The sequence below is a fragment of the Megalobrama amblycephala genome, linkage group LG23 (genome assembly GCF_018812025.1).
Source record: "Megalobrama amblycephala isolate DHTTF-2021 linkage group LG23, ASM1881202v1, whole genome shotgun sequence".
NCBI classification, from domain to species: Eukaryota; Metazoa; Chordata; class Actinopteri; order Cypriniformes; family Xenocyprididae; genus Megalobrama; species Megalobrama amblycephala.
In genome coordinates this window covers 12,986,771-13,013,629 of record NC_063066.1, presented here as the reverse complement: position 1 = coordinate 13,013,629, position 26,859 = coordinate 12,986,771, and the positions used below count along the sequence as shown (strand labels likewise).

General features: G+C 39.1%; 1 protein-coding gene across 8 annotated transcripts in view; it reads right to left on the bottom strand.

Moving 5' to 3' along the window:
* Nucleotides 1–26,641, bottom strand: part of pcdh1b (protocadherin 1b) — a 183,484-nt gene extending 156,843 nt beyond the window's left edge. For 3 of the 8 annotated variants that reach the window (XR_007182701.1, XM_048176184.1, XM_048176185.1), the window contains exons 1-3: nt 23,987–24,633; nt 16,740–17,574; nt 12,607–14,787 (exon numbers count right to left, since the gene is read on the bottom strand). Coding sequence is in view for 7 of the 8 variants with exons in the window: in XM_048176184.1 (XP_048032141.1) it covers nt 12,607–14,787; nt 16,740–17,574; nt 23,987–24,018 (3,048 nt within the window). In the remaining variant the exon portion in view is untranslated. Of the gene's footprint in view, nt 1–12,606; nt 14,788–16,739; nt 17,575–23,986; nt 24,637–24,676; nt 25,886–25,938 lie in introns of those variants that run through there. The other 5 variants (XM_048176180.1, XM_048176181.1, XM_048176183.1 and 2 more) reach the window with 5 other exon arrangements.
* Nucleotides 26,642–26,859: the final 218 nt, after the last annotated feature.

The window sequence follows — 26,859 nt, the reverse complement described above, 5'->3', positions numbered from 1 at the left end:
AACTAAATAATAATATATATATATATATATATATATATATATATATATATATATATATATATATATATATATATATATATATATATATATATATATATATATATATATATGTTATAACAAAACAAGAAAAATAGAAAACATGTTCCAGACCTATTTTTCTTAAAATAAGAAAAATAGGCTAATTTAATAATAATAATAATATCTGAAAATATTATATTACCCAACATTCTATTGATATTTTTAGTCGAAACCGACCAAAAATACTGATTAAGAAAATATATTTCCAGTGTACCCAGAAACATTATTATTTTTATTGTTATTATTTAATAATTAATTTAACAAATTAATATAGAAGTAATTTTTTGTTCTTATTGCCTTAACGGAAATGAAAACAAAAATAGGAGGACAAAAAGGAAACAATACCTAGTGCGAGCATCAGGAAAATGTATCGCCCACAAGTATCATGTGTCAGCATAGCCACATCCTGTAAGCGTTACTATGCTTCTGGCTGCATAGTTTGCCTTAAATGAACCACATGCTTGAGACAGTAGTAGAATCTCTCTCCAACATCAATCACACGCCTTTCTCTGATAAAGACCTGGAAAAAATCATTATCAGGGGCACAAAAGGGCAGCAGATTTCTCGTGTATCAGTCTCGCATAAACACCCACACACAGACGGCGGGTGTTGGGGGTTGTAGCACAGGTCAGTGAGCACAAGCCTTGGCAGATCCGTGCCACCTGCTAACAGCCTGGCACAAGCACAAGAGATGTCTGCAACATGTACCGGAGACCACTGCACAGGTCAAAGATCATCAAGGCCCCACCCTGTGCTCAAAGGACTAAGCAACAAAGCAATTCACATTACACACATTTACATTCACCGCAGCAAAATCCATTAACCTGTCTGCATCTCGTTTACTCCGTTCTATGTGGGTCCAGATTGTTCCATCTTCATGCGAGAATGTATGTATGTAAGCATGTGTGCCATTATGCTAAAAAAAACATCTGTTCTGTCACTGCCGTTTACTAGCAATACAAGCCAAATCACCTATGGCCATTTTAGCTCTGTCCGTATGGCTTCTTGGTTTGCTCTAAATATTGGGTTTGCAGTCTTAACGTTTTTGGGGCTTTTAGTCAATGCGTGTTAGCTGCTAACCTACAGTATATGCTAGTGTATTCCTAAAAAAATGGACAAAATTGCACATGACTGTTCAAAAGTGTGGAGACAATAAGATTTATTATTTTACTTAAAGGGGTGGTTGATTATGACTTCACTTTTTTAACTTCAGTTAGTGTGTAATGTTCTTGTTAGAGCATAAACAACATCTGCCAACATTTTACAGATCCTATTTAGGAAAAAAGAGATAATAAACAAATAAATAATCCCAAACCTGTTTCAGTAGCAAACGACAATGCAAAAACACAACTCTAATGAGCAGTAATGCCTATACCCAAACTAATTTAGAATTGTGTGGTCAGCTTTGGCTTTTTGAAAATATACATATGTAAATCACTGCAAGCGGACATTGTGTGCCTGTGTGGTCGTATTATTATTAGCATGTGTTTGCTGTTGACTTCATGTTTGCCCAGGAAGAACAAAATAATTATAGAACATGACAGAACGGACTGGCCTTTCTCAGTGGGTGACCAAGCAACAGCTTAGCAAGGTAAAGACAAAAGTAAAGATGCGCACACACTGCTGTTTCTTTCTCTCTACATTTCTCTCTGTATCCTTACTGTTAAATTAAAAGCAGATCTGTAGACACAGCTAACAGCAAGTGCCTTATGAGGCAGAAGAGCAGAGCAGTGAGGCAGAACGCTAAATGTGCCATAAAAACGCACCATGCAAATCTCTGTAACATCATTGGACTAAAATTCTCTTAATGGCTATGCAAAGTGAAGCTTTTTTTTTTTCGAATTTAGAGTTAGCAAATGCATAAATAAATGGATTAAACTCTGTTGACTGTGCACATGAAAGGTTTGATTGGATTTCATGTTCGTTTTTACGATTATGAGGCTAATTTCTGTCCACGCAGCCGAGCGCATCTGTGTGTGTGTATTTGTCTGAGTGAGTAGTTGAGCGTGCGCAAGCGAGTTTATTCATCCGCTGTCAGGACCTATAAAGATGGACGCTGTCAGCGTCTGTGCGGAGAGCGAGTATGTGTGTGCGCGCAAGAGTGGGACAGCCAGGCGTAATTTCAGCAGATGTTGCCTGACAATGCCAGGGTGTGTGGATGGGCCTCTGGGGAGGAGAGAAGTGGAGTAGCAGTCGGATTCTGCAGTTGCACAGGCAAAGAGTGCAGTCACCACACGGCACACGACACCTCGCCCAGAAACAATGACAGCCCACAAGAGTAAAGTGACAGGAGAGAGAACAAGAGAGAGGGAGATAAAGAGAAACGTTTTATGCACCGCTTGGGCCTTTATCAACCTGAGAAAGACCCCAGAGGACAACTTTATAAGCTCAGTTTATAGCTCAGGAGACCTAATACAGGTCAGCTTTGTCTTAAATGTTATTTAATCTCTAAAAATCCTTAGTAAGAGTAAAAATAGAAACAACTGAGAAAATCACGAGTATGGAATAATTACGATTTTTCAGTTTTTTCAAAGAGGTCTTCTATGTACACCGAGGCTGCATTTATTTGATAAAACAGTAATATAGTGAAATATTACAATTTAAAAAAAAAAAAAAATGCTATTTAAATATATTTTGATATGCAATTTATGCCAGTGATGGCAATTTTCATAAGTAATTACTCCACTATTATTCTGCAAGGATGCATTAAATAAATCAAAAGTGACAGTAAATAAATGTATAATGTTACAAATGATTTCTATTTTAAATAAAAACTGTGCTTTTAAAGATCCATAAAAAAATATTAAGCAACATATTTTTATTTATTTTATTTTAACATTGATAATGAGAATTATCAATAATTGAACACCAGTAATACTTGAGCATAAAATCATCATATTAGAATAAGTTTTGAAGGATCATGTGACACTGAAGACTGGAGAAATTATGCTGAAAATTCAGTTTTTTTTCAGCTTTTAGACTTAAAGGGAGAGTTCACCCAATAGTGGAAATGCTGTCATCATTTACTACCCTCAGGTTGTTCCAAACTTGTATAAATTTTTTGTAATGTTGAACACAAAGGAAGATGTTTTAAAGAATGTGGGAAACTGAACAGTTCTGGGACACCAATGACTTCCATAATATTGTTTTTTTTCCTACTCTGGAAGTCAATGGTGCCCCAAAACAGCCTGGTTACAAACTTTCTTCAAAATATCTTCCTTTGTGTTCAACAGAACAAAGACATTTTTATAGGTTTGGAACAACTTGAGGGTGAGTAAATGATGACATAATTTTCATTTTTGGGTAAACTATCCCTTTAAGTATTTGACAATAAATGTTTGAGTTCTATGTTTTCTCTAAGAAAAAACATTGAGATTGCAAAAAGTTTCATGTACTTTTGGTTAGAAATCTGGCATTTCCATTGGTCTCAATCCAGCTGCCCAAGCCTTCCACACTAAAGGCTAACCGGAAACATTTCCCAATTAGCATGTCCTAACACACTAATCACTAATCAGAGGCTATTAAAATAATGGTACACATATGCCTAGAGAGAGCCATATGGCTGCATATAAGGCCTCCATCCCAACAGAGCAACAACTGACAGTTGGCTAGTTCTTTAACATTGACCACAGAGCTGAACTTTGCTAATACTTATCATTAGATCAGCTCAGATAATCTAGATAATGGAGCTAAATGAGAGCTAATGTGTTCGACCTTGATGTCGGGTTGTAGTGAGCCCAGAGACAGGCTCCTTAATGAGAGAAGCTCTGACAAGGATTGTCAGAGTTCCACATAAAGGAACCTTTGTGTTCCAGCTCACCTTTGTGCATGCGTGTCCCCTTATCTTTCCCCCGAGAACTGGAAGGGCTTGCACACGTGCCTTCGCTCTGACTCACTCACACACCAGCAAGGCTGGAGTAATTCTCCTTTGCTGAGTGATTTGTACTCTCAGGAATTCACTGATTACAGAGAGGTAAAAACACTCCTTTGTGTGTGCGTCAAGATGGCCATCTACCTGTCTGCCACTGTTGTCCCAGATTTAAGCCCACAGGAAGGCAACGTATCTTGTGAAACAAGTACAGTAATAACACGGAGGTGCTAAGGGGACAGAATTTTAAGCCATGGAAAGAAAGACATCTTTATGGCAGTACAACATTCAAAAATTAGGAGTATAGCACATGAAGAATCACAAAAAAAAAAAAAAAACATGTTATGAAAGGCACTGGCAGCTAATTAGAATATTACAACAGGGTGTCATCGGCTAACACAAACAAAAAGACAAGCTTAGTTATGTGTCTCATTAAGTTCACACCTCAAACACTGGCGAGAATTAAAGTAACAGGACTATTCAGAACTCATTCCTTCCTTTCATTTCTCAACAAACTTGTAAACCCCAAAAGGCAGAAATGTCAGTTTCCTTTCTTTCTTTCTTCATTTCTTCCTTCCATGCCATTATTTTCTCTCTCAATAAAAAACAGGGAATTGCAATGCACTGACAAAGATGCCACTGTCACTTCCTTCCTTCCTTTCCTCAACCAAACCTGAAGGAAAGCTCAAAACACAGAAATGTCCCTGTCCTTCCTTTCCTACAACAATACTCAAAGGAATGGGTGCAGTGACAGAAATGGCAATGGCTGCAATGGTGTCTAAAAGCCCAATAAATAAATAAATCATGCTTTGGTAAAAGTACAAAACAGAAAGTCAAATTTTATGATAATTAGTCATAATTATGACATAAGAAAAAAACATAACTATGACATAAAAAGTCATATGACATGAAGTCAAACATTGTCATAATTGATTTCTCATTTGACTTATGCCCGGTTCAGACTACACAATTTTAGCTCGATTTTGTGTAGTGTTATAGTGGATTTTTTTTTTTCTCCAAATTTTTTTTCCAAAATTGACCCCATCTCTCTCTCTCTCTCTCTCTCTCTCTCTCTCTCTCTCTCTCTCTCTATATATATATGGAGTCAAATTAATGCCTTAAAGTTTTGCACAAAAATAAAGTTTTGCAAAACAAAAAAAAAAAGAATTGAGCAATAAAAAAATGTTTTGCAAACAAAAATAAAGAATTGCAAAGGAAAAATAAAGTATTGAGCGGAAAAAATAAGTTTTGCAAACAAAAATAATAAATTGCAAAATAAAATAAAGTAGTGCAAAAATAAAAATATAATCAATTACAAAAATCAATGACAGCTGTAATCCTATTTTATCTTTGCCACATATTTTTCATGCTCAGACCTACTAAATCATTTGCAATGCTCATTTTATTCTGCGTTTCAGTCAAGCGTGCGCTCACGATACTGGTTTTCTTTTGCGCTGCACTTTTCTGTGCGGATCTCTTTATGGCACTGGTTTGACGTGGGGGTGGAGTCAAGAAACGGGGGCACGCCCCGCGAAATGCATTGGAGGGGAACGTAATCGGCGACAGGTGAAATAATTCTTTGACATGGTTAAAAATAATGAATGGTTTGTTTTTGTTGGTTTGTTTAGCATATGTTGTCGCCGATTACGACCCCCTCCAATGCATTTCTTATAGTAATATGACCCGTTGCGCTCTGTCTCACTGCCTGTATCCACTTTTGTGTCCTTAAACATTCGTTTTTTGGGGTCGCTTATAAAAACTTATTTCTGGGTTTTTTAGCTTGTTAGCTGTACACCTTGTCACACAACACCTTTTAGGCATTGTTCTGTTTTTTGTAATGAGTCAGAAAAGACAAGAAGGCAGCCTGGAGACGGTTGGATTGTTTTTCCCCCAGTGGGCGTGGTTTTCAGATTATAATAAATGCGCTCTGTCTCTATGCTTGCCTGCGTCTCAATGTGCAAACTATCCATCCTAAATAGTATGTGACACTAGTAATATTCAATACTATTTAGGGCGGATAGGGTGGATAGTATGCACATTGGGATGCAGGGCTTGATCTGTTCTGTTCCGATCTGCGTCTCCTGCCGATGACGTGTTTCGCGGGGCGTGCCCCCGTTTCTTGACTCCACCCCCACGTCAAACCAGTGCCATAAAGAGATCCGCACAGAAAAGTGCAGCGCAAAAGAAAGCCGGTATCGTGAGCGCACGCTTGACTGAAACGCAGAATAAAATGAGCATTGCAAATGATTTAGTAGGTTTGAGCATGAAAATATGTGGCAAAGATAAAATAGGATTACAGCTGTCATTGATTTTTGTAATTGATTATATTTTTATTTTTGCACTACGTTATTTTATTTTGCAATTTATTATTTTTGTTTGCAAAACTTATTTTTTTCTGCTCAATACTTTATTTTTCCTTTGCAATTCTTTATTTTTGTTTGCAAAACATTTTTTTATTGCTCAATTCTTTTTTTTGTTTTGCAAAACTTTATTTTTGTGCAGAACGTTAAGGCATTAATTTGACTCCATATATATATATATATATTATTTATTTTTTATTTTTTTTCACAAATAATGCTTTAATAGCTAGTAGACGAGAACCGATGCCGCGTCTGAGATGCTTCACGACGTCACGACAGAAAGACTAGTAATGTTAGGCCTATGTTTTGTTTTAGTTTTTTCGGTCGTCCACGACGAAGTGTGACACTGGCCAACATAAGCACAGAAGCTCCTTCCTACATGCTTTCAAACATGCCGAAACGAAAGAGAGACAATGATTTGTTCCTTCTAGGTGGCATTTACAATGGATGAAAAGTTTGTGGAGCTGTTGTGGCAACTATACTCCTCCATTTATGATGTTTCCTCGAGGGACTAAGTTACCGCGACAGAGTGAAAAAAAGGGTAAATAAAACATATGTTACCTCAGTTCTCTTTGGAGGAAACCCAAATTCCAGATATGTGTTCACTTTTGGGCTTTTCTGACGACAAAACAACCTGCTAGCCAGTATGTTTACGCTCACTGCACCTTCTGTCAGTCGATAGTCCCGCCTTTTCGATGACAGCACGCGAGCGGTTAAAGACGGCACGTGATGAATGGTCGGGTAGCATCGGGTAGTCTGACATGTTTCTTGTCCACGACACGACAAGATTTTAGGATTCAAAATCGTACAATCTGACACAATGACTATCGTGACCGACAAAAATATTGTGTAGTCTGAACCCTGCATTAGTATCTCAATGTTGACTTATGTCAATGTTTTTGTCTCATAATTTCAACTTTATATGTCAGGGTTTTTTTTGTTGTTTTTTTTTTTTTCCTTAAATGGTTAGTTCACTCAAAAATGTAATTTCAGTCATTAATTAATTACTCACCCTCATGTCCTTCCAAACCCATGTACTTTGTTCGCAAATTAAGATATTTGTGATGAAATCCGAGAGGTTTTTTTTTTTTTTTTTTTTTTATCCCCCATAGAAAGCAATGAAATTACCACAAAGCTTTCAAAACCTTCAAGGTCCACAAAAGTAGTAAAGACATGGTTAAAATAGTCATCGTGTCTACAGTGGTTTAACTGTGACAAGAATACTTTAACAGCAACAAGAATACTTTTTGTGCGCAAAATCAAACCAAAAATAAAGGCTTTATTCAACAATTTCTTCTCTACCGCCATTCTCCTACTCTGTTTACATTGAATACACATTGCAGAGCTTCCGTATTCTACATCAGAACGCCAGCTCATTATTGCCGGCCCCTGCGTCAGAATCACACGCATGCGTCATGGTGTTCACGTGAACAGCGTCGGCCAATAATGAGCCGTCATTCTGACATAGAACCTGGAAGCTCTGCAATGGGTCTTCAACGTAAACTGCATAGGAGAATGACAGGGGAGAAGAAATTTGATTATTTTTATTGTTATTTTTGTTTTGTTTTTGTGCACAAAACGTATTCTGGTCGCTTCATAACATTAAGGTTGAACCACTGTAGTCACGCTGACTATTTTAACAATGTCTTTACTACTTTTGTGAACCTTGAATGTGGTAATTTCATTGCTTTCTACGGAAGATAAAAAAACCTCTTGGATTTCATCAAAAATATCTTAATTTGTGTTCTGAAGATGAACGAAGATTTTGCGGGTTTGCAAACGACATGAAGGTGAGTAATTAATGACAGAAATTTATTTTTTGTGTGAACTAACCCTTTAAAATTACATCTCAATTTTTGACTTATTGTCAACTTGTGTCAAAGTTAACTTTTTTTTGTGTCAACAGTCCATTTTTATTTTTCATCAAATAATTTTAACTTACTATCTCATAAATTTGAGTAGATAATTATGTCATATGATTTACCAAATTATGGCATTTTTATGTGCTAGAAATGGGCACATGCATAAAAATAACACGTCAGTGTGTAAAGAGTAGCGGCATCACTCCGACTGGTGTAATTTCCCCCTGTGAAATGCACACAAAAGATGCTATCAGTCTGTGGCTTCTTGCAGGTGTTAGGCACAGCAAAGCTAATGATTCTCCATCTTATCTATGTGTCAAAAAAAAAAAAAAAAAAGTCAAGTCAAGGTAAATGACATCTTCACAATTAACTGCTCTTTACTTTAATTAGCCTCGCATTGTCAACTAAAATACCTGAATAATGCAAATGATGCTGGTTGTTTAATATTCCGTCAGAGTTCCTTTGAAACAATTTTGTTTTCCTCTTTCTCCCTTCAGCTATATCGTCTCCTGATGAGTCACGATTATTACTGGCGAGTTTGTTCCGCCTGATTAAGCACTAAGCAATGGTAGGCACTTATTTGCTTATTTAAAGGAGAGAAAGGTGGACAGACTGCTGAGATAAAGATGCTACTGAAGCCATGGACTGCTAAAGGGTGACTTGCAGCTGCTGTACCGCAGCCCAGACCACAGAACTGTTTTACATAATTGACTTCACACTTCACAAAATAGATTCTCGCTCTGTAATGGCTAGTCACAAGACCACACCACACGAGACAGAGCAGAGAAAAAGGATACACAACTTAGAAAAACCCAGAAGAAATGGACAGCCTATTGTTTTATCTTCCAATTCATTCATGTTTTTCTAAACCATGAAACATAAAAGGGACCGACATCAAAGCGACATCCACTAATTCTCAATCACGCTCAGACTGAAGTTTTCACAACCGGGAGAAAAGAGTGGAGGCTAAACAAGCACGATAAGATGAAAGTCTTATGAAGGTAAATGATAGAATTTATAAATGTGTATAGAAGACTTTGATGACTAGTTAAAATATATTGTATACAATATTGTGCATGATTCCCTACCAAACAATGTATAGAAAGGAAATGCTATGCAGACATATACAGGAACAGGTTTAAGGCTGCATTATCCCCTCTTCTTTGGATTTCTGTCATTAAGAGCAGATCACAGGGACAATGACAAACTTAAGGTACAGTAGAGACTAATATTCAATTTACAACCGCATTCAAAGTGGATTTTCATGAAATGTAAAGTGGACATTCCTAGCTCATGATAGAAGGGAATGTGACCACGGGAATGAATGAATTGCCTGTTACTTCCATTAGCATGAAGCACCAAGGGTGTCATGATCGGAGTACATGGAAGAATGGTGTGGAATGACATTTGGTTTTGTTTTTCTAATTCGACCACCTTCATCTTTTTTCTCTTTCTCGTGCCATCTTTCTATTCATCTCTCAATGATCCCTCCTAGTCTCTCTCTGTCTCTCTCTCCCCCCACCTGCACTCAGAGCAGTCTGTGAGTCAGCATACAACACACACTGGTCAGTCCGTTGCCATGGTGACGGTGCAAGCTGAGGGCAAAATCGACAGCTTTTAAGAAGCGCAGACGCCGCTAGAATTTAAATGGTCGGCAGCGGCAAAGGCTGCATGTGTGGTGTGTGTGTGTGTGTGTCTTTTTTTTTTTGGCCCAGATTAGCTGCTGGCATTCAAGGAGCCAATCGAATAGTACAAAAAACGTAAGACCTCTGACAACCATCTCTTGATCCTATTCCTTAAATCTAAAGATGGGTACCAAAAAAGGGGCTTTGATTAGCAGGACCAGTACAAAACACCACACTTTCCTCTATGGTCATTCGGATAATCCAGATCGGCACTGCTCAAATTCTCTTGGAACACGATTTTGTTCCTGTGATGTGGCGTATGTATGAATGAGAAAAACAAAAACACACATGAAATACAAAACAAACAAACAAAAAAAATGCATTCGTAAAGGTAATTGACTCCGTGTTTGGCTCTATCCCAGAGAAGCGATGGTGTAAATGTGTCATATTAATTGTGTTAAGACATGGATCACATAAGATGGACATTTTTGGCATTTTGTGAATGCTATAAAACTAAACTTGCTGAGAAGTAAAGCAAAATCCATTTGTCTAGCTATCAACTTAGTGAGCTTAAAATAATAGCTGTGGTAATGCAACCACATCGACCTGTGCTCACTGGTACTGTGAGGAGTTTTCGAAGTAGGCATTTTATGGTCTCAGTTAGTAAATAAAAAGTGAATGTTTACAGGTAAAATGTGATATATAGAAAGGGTAATGTCATAAAATAAATATGGGAATATGGAAATGAAATACTGTACCTTAAGAATTAATGTCCCCTGGTGAGTAATTTCAATGCACTGATTCTGTTTAACATTCAATCCACAATGTAACACCTTCACAAAAGTTTTATTGAAAGCAAACTTGTTTACTTGTAAAAAAAAAAATTACAAAATACAAATTGCAAATCAACAGAAACAAAAGAACACATGACAGAAATTAAACAGAAGCGGGGATGTCTGCAGCTTTAAACAGTTCCACAGATGATACACACTCTACACAGAATGCAGAAGGTTTGTGTCATATTGTACTTGTATGATGCGTGTGCTGCGTCTTGTAAACTAGCCGTTCCTGCAGGACATCCTTTTTACATTGCATCTTTCCATCGTAACAACAAAAGTGATTATTGCTTTAAATACGAACACGCGTCTCACTTTGAACTTCCAATGTACAAACATTAAAAGATGAAGCCACTATCAAAGCAGCTGAGATCTATGATCTATCTTGTTAGTTTTAAACTGTATATTTACAAATTTGGTATAAAAATGTTTGGTGTGTTAAGAATAAATTAAAGGGATAGTTCACCCAAAAATTAAAATTCTGTCATCATTTACTCACCCTCAAGTTGTTCCAAACCAAATATCTTCCTTTGAAGAATGTTTGTAACCAAGAAGATCTTCGCATTGACTATCATAGTGGGAAAAAAAATAATACTATGGTAGTCAATGGGGGACGAGATCTGCTTGGTTACAAACATTCTTCCAAATATCTTCCTTTGTGTACAGCAGAACAAAGACATTCATACAGGTTTAGAACAATTTATGGGTGAATAAATGATGACAGAATTTTAATTTTTAATTTTGGGTGAACTATCCCTTTACGTAAATGTGGCCATTCCACAACAGAACAAAACAAACACCATAGGGGATGAACACACTCACACAATAGCTTCTTATTAACATTCACAATATACAACTTGCATAACAAAAACCTTTTCCAATGATTGTCTCCAAAGGTTTGCTAATAAAATCCAAAATAAACTTTCCTCATTTTTTGGTTTTCTTGTTCAGTACTTAAGAAAAGTGATCTAGTTTAAACGTCAAGTAGCTTTCTATTTACAATGAATGTGACAGTGAGCCTGGCAGAAACTTAATTCAAACATTTTCGATGGCACACTTTGACGTCAGTAACTGATTACAAATCTGCATTAAGCCATTCCATTTATGAACATAACAAAAAGAAGCTACTATTTGCATGCACAATAAATGAAGCTTGAGAAAGAAGGGAGGAATTGCCTGCCATTAATCTGTATAAATAATCTACATGAACTCTGACTAACAGGGTCCAAATAATTAAAGACATTTTTTAAGGGCCTGTCAAAATGTGCCATGGAAACATTTAAATGCGTTCAGCTTACTTGACTGGCCTTCCTGTGTATTTTATTCTATTCAGCACCCTTTCTGTTTTACGCAAAAAAAAGTTTTGCTTTTTAGAATCATTTTCACACTAACAATTGTGCAAATACCTAAAGTAAGCCTAACGAAAGATATCAAAACAATGACTGCTATTATTTGCTGTTTTTCAGGGTAAAAAAATAAAAAATAAGGCACATCTCTTTGGTCTGAAGTTATTACACCACAAATGTGTTTCAAAGGATATTAGAAGCAGTTCTGTTCATCTTTTGAGGGGCAGCAATAAACACTGTCCGACTGAAAATGGCCCTCTCAAAGACAAGAAAAAAAAAATAAAATAAAATAAGACTGAGGTATTGTCTCCTTCATTTAAGTGAGTAATAATTAAATTAATGAAATCATATGTTTCCTTCAGGGAATAAATGATACTACAAAACTGCAAAAAAAAAAAAAAAAGATTGACAAATAAAACAAACTTCTTTCAATCAAGTGATGCTTTGTGATCAGTGCAGCTTTGGTTTGACATTCATTTAGTTCCAGCCCCTAATACATGCCCTTAGTCCACACCATGTTGCTGTGATACCCGTTGCTTTGATACTCTGGGCTGTGGTACTCTGGCCTGTGGTACCCTGTGTGGTACCCTGAGCTGCGGTACCCTGCCATGCTTTCGAAGTCGTCTCCTACCTGTTTGGTGCTATATTTTGAAGAGTTGGCCTTGTAGCTGTAATCCGAATACTGGTCTGAGCCTGTTGAGTTGTTGTCCCCGGTTCCTACAAAGGTGTTGGTGGCCGGCAGGTCCTGCACTGCCTGGTGTTTCTTTGAGGCAGAAGGTGACTGAGGTTGGAGCTGAATGGATGGCAGAGGAGAATTAGACCGATAGTGTCGCCCCAGGTCTGGGCTGCCAGGGGGGTAGTTGAGCGGCAGGTGAATCCTAGGGCTATCGTTGACGCTATCATCCATGAGGTTAAACTTTAGGCCTTTCTGAAGACTTCCCCCCTCATCCTCTTCAGATGGGTTGGCAGGCTTTGGAGCTTTGCTTTTCTTTGCCTTCTTGTTCTTGTTGCTCTTAGGCCCCGGTTTGGGAGCATAGAGGTCTTTGGTCTCCTTCTTGCCAGCCTGGTAGCCACTTTTATTCTCTTTCAGCACACGCCTGATGATCACCGCCACCACAATGATTAGAAAGACCACAAAAAGGCCACCCAAGACTCCAAAGATAATGTTACTGTGCTGGTCATGAGAATAATCTGGATCTCCTGCAATGTCCATTTCAAGTGGGGTATAAAGACTGTGTCCAACAAGTCCTTCGACATGCGAGACATTGCCAATGGTCTCGTTGACATAGATGTGAACCAGTGCAGTCGTGTGGCGTACCGGTGTGCCTCTGTCCTTAACTTTTACTACCAGACGGTGTAGACCAATATGTTTGGATGTGAACTCTTTAGCCAACGTAATCTCACCTTCTGAAGAGATGCGGAACAAGCCATGAGGGTTGCCCCCTACAATACTGAAATCCAGCTCCGAATTTGAACCAATATCAATGTCCTCTGCCTCAACGCGTTCTACATGGGTCTCTGGGCTGGTGCGGGGATCCAAGAACTTGTATGACGAGTTTGAGGGCTTGGTGACGTAAGGAGCATTGTCATTCTCGTCAAGAACATTAATAGTAATGCCAACGTAGGAGGAACGTGGTGGGTCACCTCCATCAACAGCTTTCAGTCGGAAACTGTAGGTACTCTCCTTTTCCCTGTCAAAGGAAATAGTTGAAAGGATGGTGTACGTTCCATTTTGAATCATAAACTTGCCATTGTCTGGTTCTACAAAGATTTGAACATGAGCATTGTCGCCCTCATCGTAATCTGTGACTGTTACCATTCCAACAGGACTAAGGGGAGGCATGTTCTCTTGGACCGAAAAGCTGTAACCATTGAGCATAAATTTAGGGTCATTGTCGTTCCTGTCGAGCACCTTAACAACAACAGTGGCAGTTCCTCTCAAGCTTGGTACACCTTTATCAGCTGCTGCAACTAGAAACTGATAGTGATCTAATTGTTCACGGTCCAACTGGCTCATGACACGTACTTCTCCTGTGTTAGGGTTAATTTCAAAGAGTCCCTCAGGGACTGATCCACCAGTGATACTGTATGTCAGCTCTGCATTAGTCCCACTGTCAGCATCCGTGGCTAACACATCCAAAACCTTGTCACCTGGCTGGTTCTCCTCAGGAAATTCTACCTGGTACAAGGATGGCGAGAAGACCGGGGAATTGTCATTCATGTCTGTCACTTGCACCCTCAGGGAATTTGTGCTGGATAGTGCAGGGTTGCCAGAGTCCACTGCCACGATTTCAATCCTGTAGTCTTTGATCCGCTCATAGTCCAGTAGCGTGGTTGTCTGGAGGAAGTACTTCCTCTTGCGGTCATTGCCAGTTTCGCTAGCTGAACGCAGCTGGAATGGGACATCCCCTGCAACCACACAGGTCACAACTGCATTTTCGCCCTCATCACGATCTGATACCTCCACCAGAGCCACAGCTGTGCCCACAGGCATGTCCTCCGATATGTTAGCAACACCATCTTCATGTGTCACAAGACCAATGCCCCGGATCCTGATCAAGGGCGCATTGTCATTTTGGTCCTTTACTGTGATAGTCACAAGGGATTTGGAGCTTTTTGCTTGGGGACCATTGTCTTTAGCTTGGACGTAGAACTTGAGCATGCTGATTTCTTCACGATCCACCAGCCCCTTAACAAAAATGGTGCCTGTGTTGCGGTCAATACTAAGAAGCCTTTGGACTGCTGGTGGTGCCTGGTGGAGGCTGTAGGTCACCTCTCCATTGGGCCCCATGTCAGAGTCATTGGCCTTCACCTAAATCAACATAACACAAAATGAAAATATGCAAAGCACTGAAACATAAATTTACAAAACAGATTATATAATCACAGGTTTACACATAAGGGTCAATACAGGTGTTAAAATGTTTACTCAGGACCATCAGAAATAGATGTAGCTCATTGTAAGCGGCAATAAATTAGTATGGCAAAAACATGCTTTATACACCGGGAAAAAGACCCAGAAGCTCATCCAAGCTCAAGACTAATTTAGTCTAATTAATAAATAAAGTGAATCTTCTAGGAATTTAATATCAAGCACACCTCAATTGATTTATATATAAAAAAACAGCTTGTGCTTTCACTAATTAGTGATACAATTATGCATAGCAATTGATTATTATTCAGTATTCAATACATAAGAATAGAAATGAAAAATGCATTTACTCAGTGGGGTTAAACATGATTAGACTGTGTTTTGTGTTAATTCAAATTCTCCAAAATTAGCTGTAGTTTTCTAGGTGAAGTCAATTTGAGACATCACTTAAGTTACTCAGTCTTGGCACAGATTTCTACAAATCCTTCATGTCTATCGTGGACCTGGGAATTACTTTAAACAACTTTAAATCAAAGAGTGGCTTGATCAAAGCTTTCAAACAATCAAGATTCCCTTGTCCCTGCTACATCCTCTCCTCTTTCTGTCCTTGGCTGTGTATGAAACATGCATGGTGTTTTAGCCCATGTATTACAGAGAACAGCCTTAATCTGAGTCAGTCATAAGATTATTCATGGTGCTTAACTTATTATTGCTCTATATGAGTCACTCCATTTCATCCGCCATGAAAACTGGGAATTCATTTTATTTAATATATTTGAAGAGCATTTCACTGAACAAGCTGAAACACACCATCAACACTTACAACCCTCTGAAATCATAAAATTAAGCTGTTTTAATACCACTACTGCTTATTTACTTCGGCTTCAAAGAATGCTTATGAGGACTTAGAGGAAAATAAAGTGTTCTGACATGCTTTTTGAATACAACTTGGTTGCATGGATTAATTGCTGACAGAGATTAACAGTCATTAAAATTTTTGTTTTGCCTGGACACTTGCCTCAGATTGATCTTGGAAAGCTTCCAGCTTTCATGGTTATCCTAATCTTAGCAGTGCTTTCATTTCCACAACAGTTCAAAATGTAATTCTCACCGCCAGTCAATACCTCTCTCCTGTTTTGTAAAGCTTGTGTTTAAAGGGACCATGAGGGATCAATCGATTGCCCGTGAAAATATGATTTGGCTTTCCCATTTCTTCCGCTTTAACCCTGTTGTGTGGGAACTGAGGCTAAAGCCCATTGGGATAACTGAGACTTCCATTTACAAGAGCTTGTCAGGCTCTGTATGTTGGGCTTGAGCGCACTTCTATCTCCAGGCTGTCAAATCAGCTCCTATATTACTTATTGCCCAATCTTAAGGTTTAGCATAACATATACTTGCTTACAGACGAGTTCATTGCAAAACTTGCATCATGACCTTATAAGAGAGGGAAGTGTGTATATGCAGTATAATATTGTTTATTTGATGCATTTTTTTGTTTTTTTTTATTTGATTTAATTTACCTCCGTGAATCAGAGCAAATTATTTATATCCACATTATATCAAATATAAATAAATGTATACATGATATATAATTTTAATTTATTAATATTTGATATAATAAAAATATAAAACTATACTAAATACTGCAAAAAGTGTCTAATGCATAAATAATTAAAATACAATAATAATAATAATAATAATAATAATAATAATAAGTAGTAGTAGTAGTAGTAGTAGTAATACTGGTAGTAGCAGCAGCAGCAGCAGCAGTAGTAGTATTATACAACCCCATTGCTGGCATCACAATATAATATTTGTTTAGTTTTAAATAGAAAATACTATTAATTAAAAAAAAATCAATAAATAATAATAATAATAAAAAGATTACTTACTTGTAGAACAGAATGACCCACTGGGCTGTTTTCTGGCAGCTCACCCTCATAGTGTGTCTTCTCGAATCTGGGTACATTGTCATTTGCATCTGTAATGGTGATCCTAAGCAGGGCACTACTCTGGCGAGGTGGAGAGCCGCCGTCGACCACTTTTATGTTGAGGTCATATGAATCTCGCTGCTCTCTATCCAGGTTGCCCAATACAATAAGTTGTGGCAATTTCTCATCTGAGTCTTGTGCCACCTGCAGGCTGAAAAGGTTGGCAGCTTCAGGGCCGGTCGTTAGCGCATAATCTGCAATGCCATTGCTTCCAGAATCCTTGTCGGTGGCCACAGGAATTGCGAATAGCACACCCACGTGCGTGTTCTCAGGGATCGACAATGTCAAGACAGGGGAAGAGAACTGTGGTGTGTTGTCATTCTCATCCAAGATCTCGATGCGGCCTTCAATGAGCCGAGGTCCTGTGCCTTTCATTAGATCTGTAATAGACACCTCAAATTCTAGGAAACAAGGATCGCCCTCAAAAAGGTTGCGACAGTCCTTGAGAGTCTCACGATCGATCGGGGTCTCCGTGGTGTAGATATCCCCTGTTTTGCCATCCACACGGAGGTAAGGAGCACCCACCTCAAGCTTGTAAAGGTGGCCTGTGTCTGGCAGGCCCTGGTCAGCTGCCAAGCTGCCAATTAGGGTGTTGGGCGGCTGCTCCTCGGTCACCTGGTAGATGATGGTGTTGACTACATTTGCAGAGCAACAGAGGAGAAGCAAAATCCACACTAGCATGGCACTCCACCGTGACCACATCACATTGGCACTCTGGCACATCGTCGGTCTGTTGCTGCAAAAGATCAAGCAAACAAACAAATGAGATTAGAGAAACATTCATTCTTCAGACACAGTACTTCAAAGTATCTGACAGTGCCAAGAACCCTGTAAAGCGATGGCAGCCAGAGTTTTATGGTACTGATTCCCTAGGATTTATGATTGATCACCCCTTCATGTGTTGTAAACCTCTTCATTTTAAAGGCAGTAAATGTGTCACAAATAGTTACTTGGGTTTGACCTTCATTCTGCAAACTTCATGTCATGTCTAATTCATAAAAACAACATATGCCCATATTCCTGAGAGATGCATTGGCTAATGGACCCTAAGAGAGGAGGAAGCTAGCAGACAAGTGATGTCCGTTCAAAAAATACTTTTACACCTCTTGATCTACCTTACCCAAGCTATTGATAAACTGTCTCTGCTCTCATTTCTAAAACTATGCCTGGAGTCAACGAAAGGGTGACATCCATCAAAATCAACTTACATGATTCTTCCCCATCTCTCCTAGCCTTACATAGTTTTGGCCCAAAAAAAAAAAAAAAAAAAAAAAAAAAATATATATATATATATATATATATATATATATATATATATATATATATCTAAGATCTAAGATCTAAGGTAGTACAATTACATTTAGCTTTTGGCTCACTCTATGTTCAGCTCATAGAAATATATAAAAAATCTGTTCTTCATTTTATTAATGGCTAGTTTTTATAGTTACCTTTTAGGTTATTTCACCCTCCTTTCTAAAGACTATAATTTATTCTGTAATGAACAAAAAAATAAATAGTGAAAAATTGGGAGCAAAACAACATAGTAGATATCAGACGCAAAAAAACAAAGATTTTAAATTGAATCTTTTGTTTTGATTGATTGATTCATTCATTCATTCATTTGTGTTCACTGCCCACTTCCTTCACACATGTATTGTCACTGTTTTTCTTTTCACCATGTTTTTCTTCTAGCTCTTCTTTTATACAAATGTTTTACTCTGTAAATAAACAGGGTGTGTAAAGAGACAGAATAGTATCCAGACAAATAAAGATTACCATCAAGTTAGGACCATAGAAAAAAAGATAACCAAAAGTAATCTTAAAGACAAATTCACATGTGAATCTTCCATTTCCTGTTTGAGTCTTTAAGTTATTGAACACATGGTCAAAAAGCATGGTTTTCTAATCTTCCAATGGCCACTTCAGCTGATAGCTATTCACAGCAAATGGCTCCCAATTTGTGGCAACATCACACAACCACGAGGGGGTAATAGACAGGGTTATAAAAGGCATCTTGACAACACCACCTTACCAAACATTAACAACCTCAGCGTGAGGTGCTACAAAAGAACATAAAAAAGAAAAATCAAATAAATAAATCAGATTCTGTTAATCCATCACATTTAAGGTCATGTTACTTTGATGTTTCCTACTGTGGTAATTGCAGACCCCTCTAACATATGGGGAATGTTATCCCACCACGCTCCCCATGGCTAATGAGGCAGGGCTGCTAGATTACTGTCCAAAGGAGACAGACACCTCAACTCGACCCAGCGATGAACCAATGGGGGATGTGAGAGCGCTGCCACCAGTTCTGTTCACATTCTGCCTGTGAATACCAAACCTAAAGAATCAAAATCAAAGTCTATAAATGTCGCTTTCCATGAGGTTGGGAGGTGGGGGAATCACAGTATTGTTAAAAAAAACAAAACACAAATATACAAAGAAAAAATGACTGTTAGTAAAATGGACTGTCATTTGGTGACTAATAGGAAGTGGGATCTTCCATACACTCATCAGTATTGATTGGTTGTAGTAGTTTAGTGCATGTTCCATTCAATATTTTTCCATTAGCAAACACATGACAATGAGCCTCCCACGAACAACATTACAAAGAAAAATCATGTGGATAGAGCAACAAAAAAATAGTTAAAGTAACTACAAGAGACACTCAGCACCTCACACACTCCCGTAGAGTAGCAGTTTTAAAGGGTTAGTTCACCCAAAAATGAAATTTCTGTCATTAAGTACTTACCCTTATGTTGTTCCAAACCTGTAAGCCCTTTGGTCATCTTCAGAACACAAATTAAGATATTTTTGATGAAATATGAGGTTTTTTTTATTATTATTATTATTATTTTTTATCTACCATAGAAAGCAGTGACATTACCACAATCAAGGTCCAGAAAAGTAGTAAAGACATTATTAAAATAGTCAATGTGACTACAGTGTTTTAACCGTAATGTTATGAAGCAACGCGAATACTTTTTGTGCACAAAAAAAACAAAAATAAGGACTTTATTCAATAATTTCCTCTCTACGCAGTTTCCGTTGAAGACACAATGCAGCGCTCCCATGTTCTACATCAGTACACTGACTCTGTATTGGCCAGCTCTTGCGTCAGCATCACATGTATGCGTCGTGGTGCACACGTGAACATTGTCGGCCAATATGAGCTGGCGTTCGGACGTAAACACGGAAGCGCTGCACTGCATCAACTGACAGGGTAGAAAACTGACAGTGTAGAAAAAGAAATTGTTGAATAAAATCATTATTTTCGTATTGTTTTGCGTACAGAAAGTATTCTCGTCGCTTCATAACATTAAGGTTGAACCACTGTAGTCACGTTGACTATTTTAATGATATCTTTACTACTTCTCTGTACCTTAAATGTGGTAATATTGTTGCTTTCTAAGGGAGATAAAAAACCTCTCATATTTCATCCAAAATATCTTAATTTGTGATCCGAAGATGAACGAAGGTCTTGCTGGTTTGGAACAACATGAGGGTGAGTAATTAATGACCGAAATTTCATTTTTGTGTGAACTAACCCTTTAATATGCACAAATTAGACACCAACAAATACAAAAACACTTGCACAACTGCAGCCACAAGGCAACGACACTGCAGGGAGAACAATGCACTAATGAGGCTGAAATGAAGGGTGGGATGTGTGACCCTGATCACACATATGATGAGAGCTTGACTCATTTCTTACTAATTTTACAGTCTAATTTTGAATCTGTCGAGACAGACGACTCTGGCACACTTTTATGTGGCTAATTAAACAGCGTGGACTGCAAAAGGAGCTGGAGAGGTGAAAAATACCTCACCTTTAAAGCAATGTATCCCTTATTGTGGTTTTGAACGACCATCTCATGGAGTTGGCATTTCACAGAGATGCGTCAGAGCCTTTGCTGAAGGTTTGTGTTGAATTTTGTACCAAGTGTCGATGAAAAAAAAGGTCAATGTGAAAAAGCAGGGCAGGGACCTAAAAAGCACTAGGTGAAGGATTAACCGGGCTGTAAAAATGGCACTAAAATTAGAAGTTTAAACGTACAACAAAAACAACAAGATCTATATATAGACTAAACCAAAACATCCCATCTTCGTCGTGCACTGGAAAAGTCAACAAAGCTCAAAAACATTCTCGCAACATGAAAACCGTGTGAATCTGTTTGTTGCGGTGAAGAGTTTGAGAAGCTCTCACGACATTCGCTCTCAAGGGCCCGGCGTAAAGAGTCTGTGTTAAAGGGTCACTGTACACTGGGAACCCTAATGTTGGCTGTAGACATCCTTTCCCACACTCTTCTGTGAATGTGAACACACACATATATGTCTGTGGGTGTGTAAAACTTACACACAAGATCTAAAAACAACCACAGCAAAGGAATGTCAGTGTGTGTTTGCAAGCAGATGCTCAGGAAAATACAAAATCCTAGGAAAAAAAAAAAAATGAAGGTCATAAAAAAAAAAAAAAAAAAATACTGAGCGTGTATAAGTATATGAAATATAAGGGTGGCAACAGCTCAGGCTTTTGGCTAAGAACTTTCCTTTGTAATGGAAATGCACAAGTGCATATGAGTGGCGTGCCTTAACGACAGCAACATTTACAACACACATGAGGCCTTAACAGATTCAAATCAAGCACTGCTACATAGCAGACAGCTTTTCTTTCAGTTGCAGATTGTTAGCACTTCACCTTCACACAGGTACACACTAAGCCGAGCCATTACAATGACAATGGGCCGTCGGTGGGGCTTTTCTTCACATCCGAGTTTTGATCGTTGTTATTACATGGTCAGAGACGCAATTTATGACAGGCCCTAAATCAACACGCACCGTCCACCTCTCTAATAACGTCTTCAAATACGGCATCGTCGAGCCACGGCTAAGATCTCCTCGCAGGGAGACAGGCGTCGCCAGAGTGCGGTATTTATGACTACTGTCATAATCCTATGAGAATTTATTCTCGGCTCTCAGGCTGTGTAGCCTAATTCATCTTGTACTGCTGTGTATAAGCTGGATGTCATTAATATAATCAATAGCTGTGAGACGCATGAATCGGAGTTCCCTCTATGGAGCCTCACCATCGGCTCTTTGCGGATTATTCACAGTACATTTGGTCAGAATTTTTGCATCTGCCTTCAGGGGAATGTGGTTTCCCTCTCATTTCCTGTCCGCAAAAACCACATTATGTTCATTTCACACCTGGTCTCTATTAACAACATCACCTACATCTCTCCGTCTTTTTCATTCATATGCACACCATCATTTTTTGCCCTCCTGTGCCCTCTCAGAGATGCACTCATTCATATATATATATATATATATATATATATATATATATATATATATACTGTCGAGAAGGCTATTGTTTTGTTGCGCAGGGGGAGGTTAACAGATTTAACGGGCTAATTACTATTCTAAAGCCTCCCCCGCTGACATGCTTTAAAATTGCTGTATGATTTTCCCTCTCTCTCTCTCTCTCTCACAGTCTTGCTCTGCTTCTTTCCTCTTTAGAGACTTGTAACGAGGAATTCATCATTGTACCAACGCTCACCCTTCCTTTGCCAGCAAAAAAAAAAAAAAAAAAAACCCATGGGAATATAAGGATGGCATACCTCTGCCAAGACACCCCCAGGTGGCATCCAGCTCAGCGTGAAACTGCAAGGTGATTCTAGAGAAAATAAGCAATGAAAGCATTTACGTAACCGTCGTAGCAGGAGTCGGATTCCTGGACGAGGCACAGTGGTGGCACTGTGTCATGGTAACGCACTAACGAGTCCTTAGTAAATGATTGTTCTAACCCCTCCCCATCCTGGTTTCGATGCGATAATTAAAGAATTAAATTAAACCGCTGACATTTATGAGGGTTCAGGAGTCAGCTCTTGTCTGAAGCCAGGAGAATGATTGACTCAGAAGGACGTAAGAGTGCAGCATCTGTCATAGGTTAATGGTTAACTCAACCGGCTCAACTGACATTTTAGTACACACCTGAAGTGTTTTTGTAAAATACAGCAGAAAAGCCGAAAAGCTATTTGCTTATAGTTACATGAGGTGAGCCGATAGACTCGCCAACTGAATAATGCTGCCAATTAATCAGCAAGGAAATTGAAAAAGCGTGTAGTGACCTCCTGTGAATAAAATACATTCATGTTCACTCATTCTCATGGAGACACATTAAGCCACCTGAAACCACACAAATGAGCTAAGACAAAGTACGATAACAAACACTAAACAATCACATCTTAAATACTGAGTGCGCTGTGATTCTAGACTTCGATGCCAGCACCCAAAGCCACAGAGTTGAGTTCACGTGAGCTTTTGTCCTTGACTGCAGCCATCCAGACTCTAAGGGCCACCAGCTCCACGGCGCTCAGTGACCCGTTCAGGATGGGTGGTCCAAGGCCCCCCTCCCAAGCCAAGTGCAAGGCACAGAGGATTACTTTAATTATTTCATTCAGCCATTGTGGGGCCAGATTAGTCTGCGCCCGCTTTCAGACGAGATGAACTGCTGCCCCGCTGCTGTCTACCAGGCTGTTACACAGAGAGAGCTGGCCAGTCACAAGGCTGGCACACAAACTCTCACACACGATTACACACGGCTAACATACACACACACACACTGATAGCATAGACAAAGACTGGAGGACTGCTGCTACTGTTATGGGTTAAACAAACACAGAGGTTGTTATAAAATCAATAAAATAGGTATAACATTTGTACTTAATGTATGCGTATTTGTTTTGTAACTCTAAAAATGGGAAGATAATGAGCAGTAAAGCTCAACAATGGGTCATATATTGTTATTTAGCTGTTTTGACCAATATACATTATTTTTTTCCCTCAAACAATATAAATGTACAGTAGCTATATTAATTGACTATACATGAAAGATTCTGTATGTTGACTTGGAAGCAATGAAACTGGAAGATATTTGTATTATGTACTGTAAAACTGACCCAAGAACACAGAAATGCTGAAATGTCTCATTTCATATTGGTCGTGTAAATTTACATGTAATTTCCAACAAGACCAATTTAAAATATTTACACCAGGATACATGGAATACAGTGACAGGCTAACACATTTTAACCTCGAAGAAAACATCTCTATGGCTAAAATGTCCTAGTCTAGTCGCTTACACGGTGAAGTTTCGGTTCACTCGAACGGTCATCTCAAATTAAGAATTTTCTTTCTCTCTGCCTCACGCTCTCTCTCTCTCTCTCGAAGTGCCTGTGAGGAGTTTCGTTTCCGCTTGTTTCGCTGGACTCGCATACTCGGTATGGAGCGCTTACGCCCATAAAGTTAAGGACAGTTTAATGACGCGACACAATCAACAGAACGAAATGCAAATTATTCAATGTTTTGCAACAAGGGAATTTCTATAGAAGATTTACATGGCGCAATTAGTTGAGGTTGACAGAGCACATATGTCCAAACGTAAACAAAAGAGCTCTTAAGCAAATCACTAAAAGAAAGCTAAATATCACTTAAACGTTCTTACCTACATGTAAAACATGTACTCCCCATACCAGTAAGAACCAAAGTTCAGTGGTCTGTATTAGGTCTATATTAAGTCTTTATTAGGGGGTCAGCGCGCCCCCTCCCCCATCCCATAATTTAAATCGCATTCATCCATAATCGCAGGCGTTGATAGTTTCAGTAGGCTCCGTTAAAGAAACTGAGGGGGGGGGGGGGGGGGAGAACGTGCATATGATATCCACAGATCAATACTGGAACGGCGCGAGAAGCTCGCCCAAGTGCCGGTGTGTGCTTGTGCTGATGCCTACAGAACACGATCTCGATGAGAGAGGAAGGGAAATGACTTTTACCTGCGGATGAATGCGCTCCGAGCTAGACCAGATCATTTGCAAGCAATTGTGGGCTTCTGTACAAGTTTACATCCGGCTGAACGCTTTGCCTACAGATGAACCACTGAAAGATTCGGTATGTCCGATCACAGATGGGCGGAATGAAGCCCAAGCCTTTAGTGTTTTCACACCTGTCTCTCTCAGCCGGACCAGACGAACAGGTTTAAAGTAACCCGACGACGGGAGCGGCTAGAAAGACCGGATTCCGCTGTTATGACAGGCAACGCTTTCGCTTGTTTTGTCACAATGACTGGTGACTTGAGTACCAAGGAAGGAAAATAGTGCTGTCGTGAAATGTTGACTAGTTGACATTCTGCGGGTAGAATTAACGGCAGCATTTTTTTTTTTTCAGCCATCACGCAATGAGTCGGAAAAGTAGAGCTACGTGAGAAATGTGCAAAAACAAGTGCAACAGGTGTTGTGGGAGCGAGCAATAGCTAACCAAATAAGATAGCTGCCTAAACGTAAGGGTTTACCCATAAAAGCGCACAAAAATATTTAAATTAATGATTAGGTCTACAATAAACAGCGCTTGAACAAGTTGCAAGTAAGCGCATTTCCTGTAAGGGTTTGCTCTCAGAGGGTTTTTTTTTTTTTTTTTTTTTTTTTTTTTTTATGGACGGACGTTCTCGAGCGCACAAGAAAGAGTTTAATATTACACATGACAACGAGGAATCGATTAAAATCTACGTGAAGCTCCACTGGCCGGCACTTGAGCTAGATGAAGATGTTATAGGCTATGTGGATCCATTGGTAAAGGGCTTATTTTCTATATGTGGAAACAAGCGTAGATTGGCGATCCACTCGAGCGCTCGGTAGAAAAATCTTTTCTTGTAAAAAAATCAATAGCAGTAGTGTAGGGAAAACATGTCACATGTGCGCTAATCAGCTCTAAGGACAATCGGGGTCGATGTTAACTTGAGATATCGATAAATTTCGCGCAGCACTTCAGTCATTTGCTCAGCGTTTATTGTAACGAAAAATCCAACAATCACGCAACCTTGTGATAGTAGGCTATTCGTGTGGTATTATATTTCCGTCACAATCATAATTTATACACTTGCACAGACACACACATATAGACTACCTCTCTATAAAGAAAAGTATCTCTACATCTCCTAATGTAACCTCATTCTCTGTTAAGGACCAAATGAGAGCGCGTACATTGGCAAGAGATAAAATGGGTAAATTTGTAAATATCAATAGCAAAAAATCTCATATACCTTAACGGATAACTCCTCTCAGTTGTTGATGAAGTCGGACCGAGAGCCGCGTTCCCTTTCCACACCACAAATCAAGCGCTTTGGATATCCAAAATTCAGCACCACCGCAATCCTGTCGATACAAAAACAGCACCCTTTCCGCTGTCAGCTCTCGTTTTTCCTTAAAATTCCTTTTTTTAAACACGTAGAGTCCACTAAATTTGCAGCGCAAAGTGTCACGTCATAAAATAAGAGCGCGCAACTTGGCTGATGGTGGTTACGCACATTAGAGAGAAGTGTCCTCTCTTTGAGCACGATAGGAAACCCCGAACCAGTGCTACTCCGGACAGGGCTCACAGCATCCCGAAATGTCCAATTCCACACGACAGCATCCTCCAAAACTTCAGCCCTCAGTCCACAACTGTCTGTGTATAAAAGTGAAAACAGAAAAATCTTCCAAGGCTTGGCTGTCCGGTAGTGTCCAATGCGCGTGCTCTCATCATCAGTTCACCACTCAGCTCGCGCTCTTGCCGCAGCTCAACGCGCGCGTCTATACTGTGGATAGCCTATGTGAGAGTGAAGTGATTTCCGACCGATTGCGCTCTCGCTCTCCCCCTCTCTCACTCGCTCGCTCGCCGAGTCCCTCATACAAGAACATCATTTTGAATCGTCGAGGGCGGAGCTTTTTTAAGACGTGCTTGTGTGGACTCCACAACAAAACCTTATTCGTATTTACACAAACATTACCATGTCCCAGTGTTGCCATGTCCGCGTATTGTAAGCGATCAGGCTTGGTTTTGTCATAAAAATGCTAATAAATATGAGCAGTCGCAAGTTGTGTTTTGGGGGCTCCATTGGAACGCAAGAGCGTTTTGGTTAAAATGTGACCAACTGCTAATTGCAGCTGTCATTTAGCGTACAGTTTTAGTCATGCTCTATAAT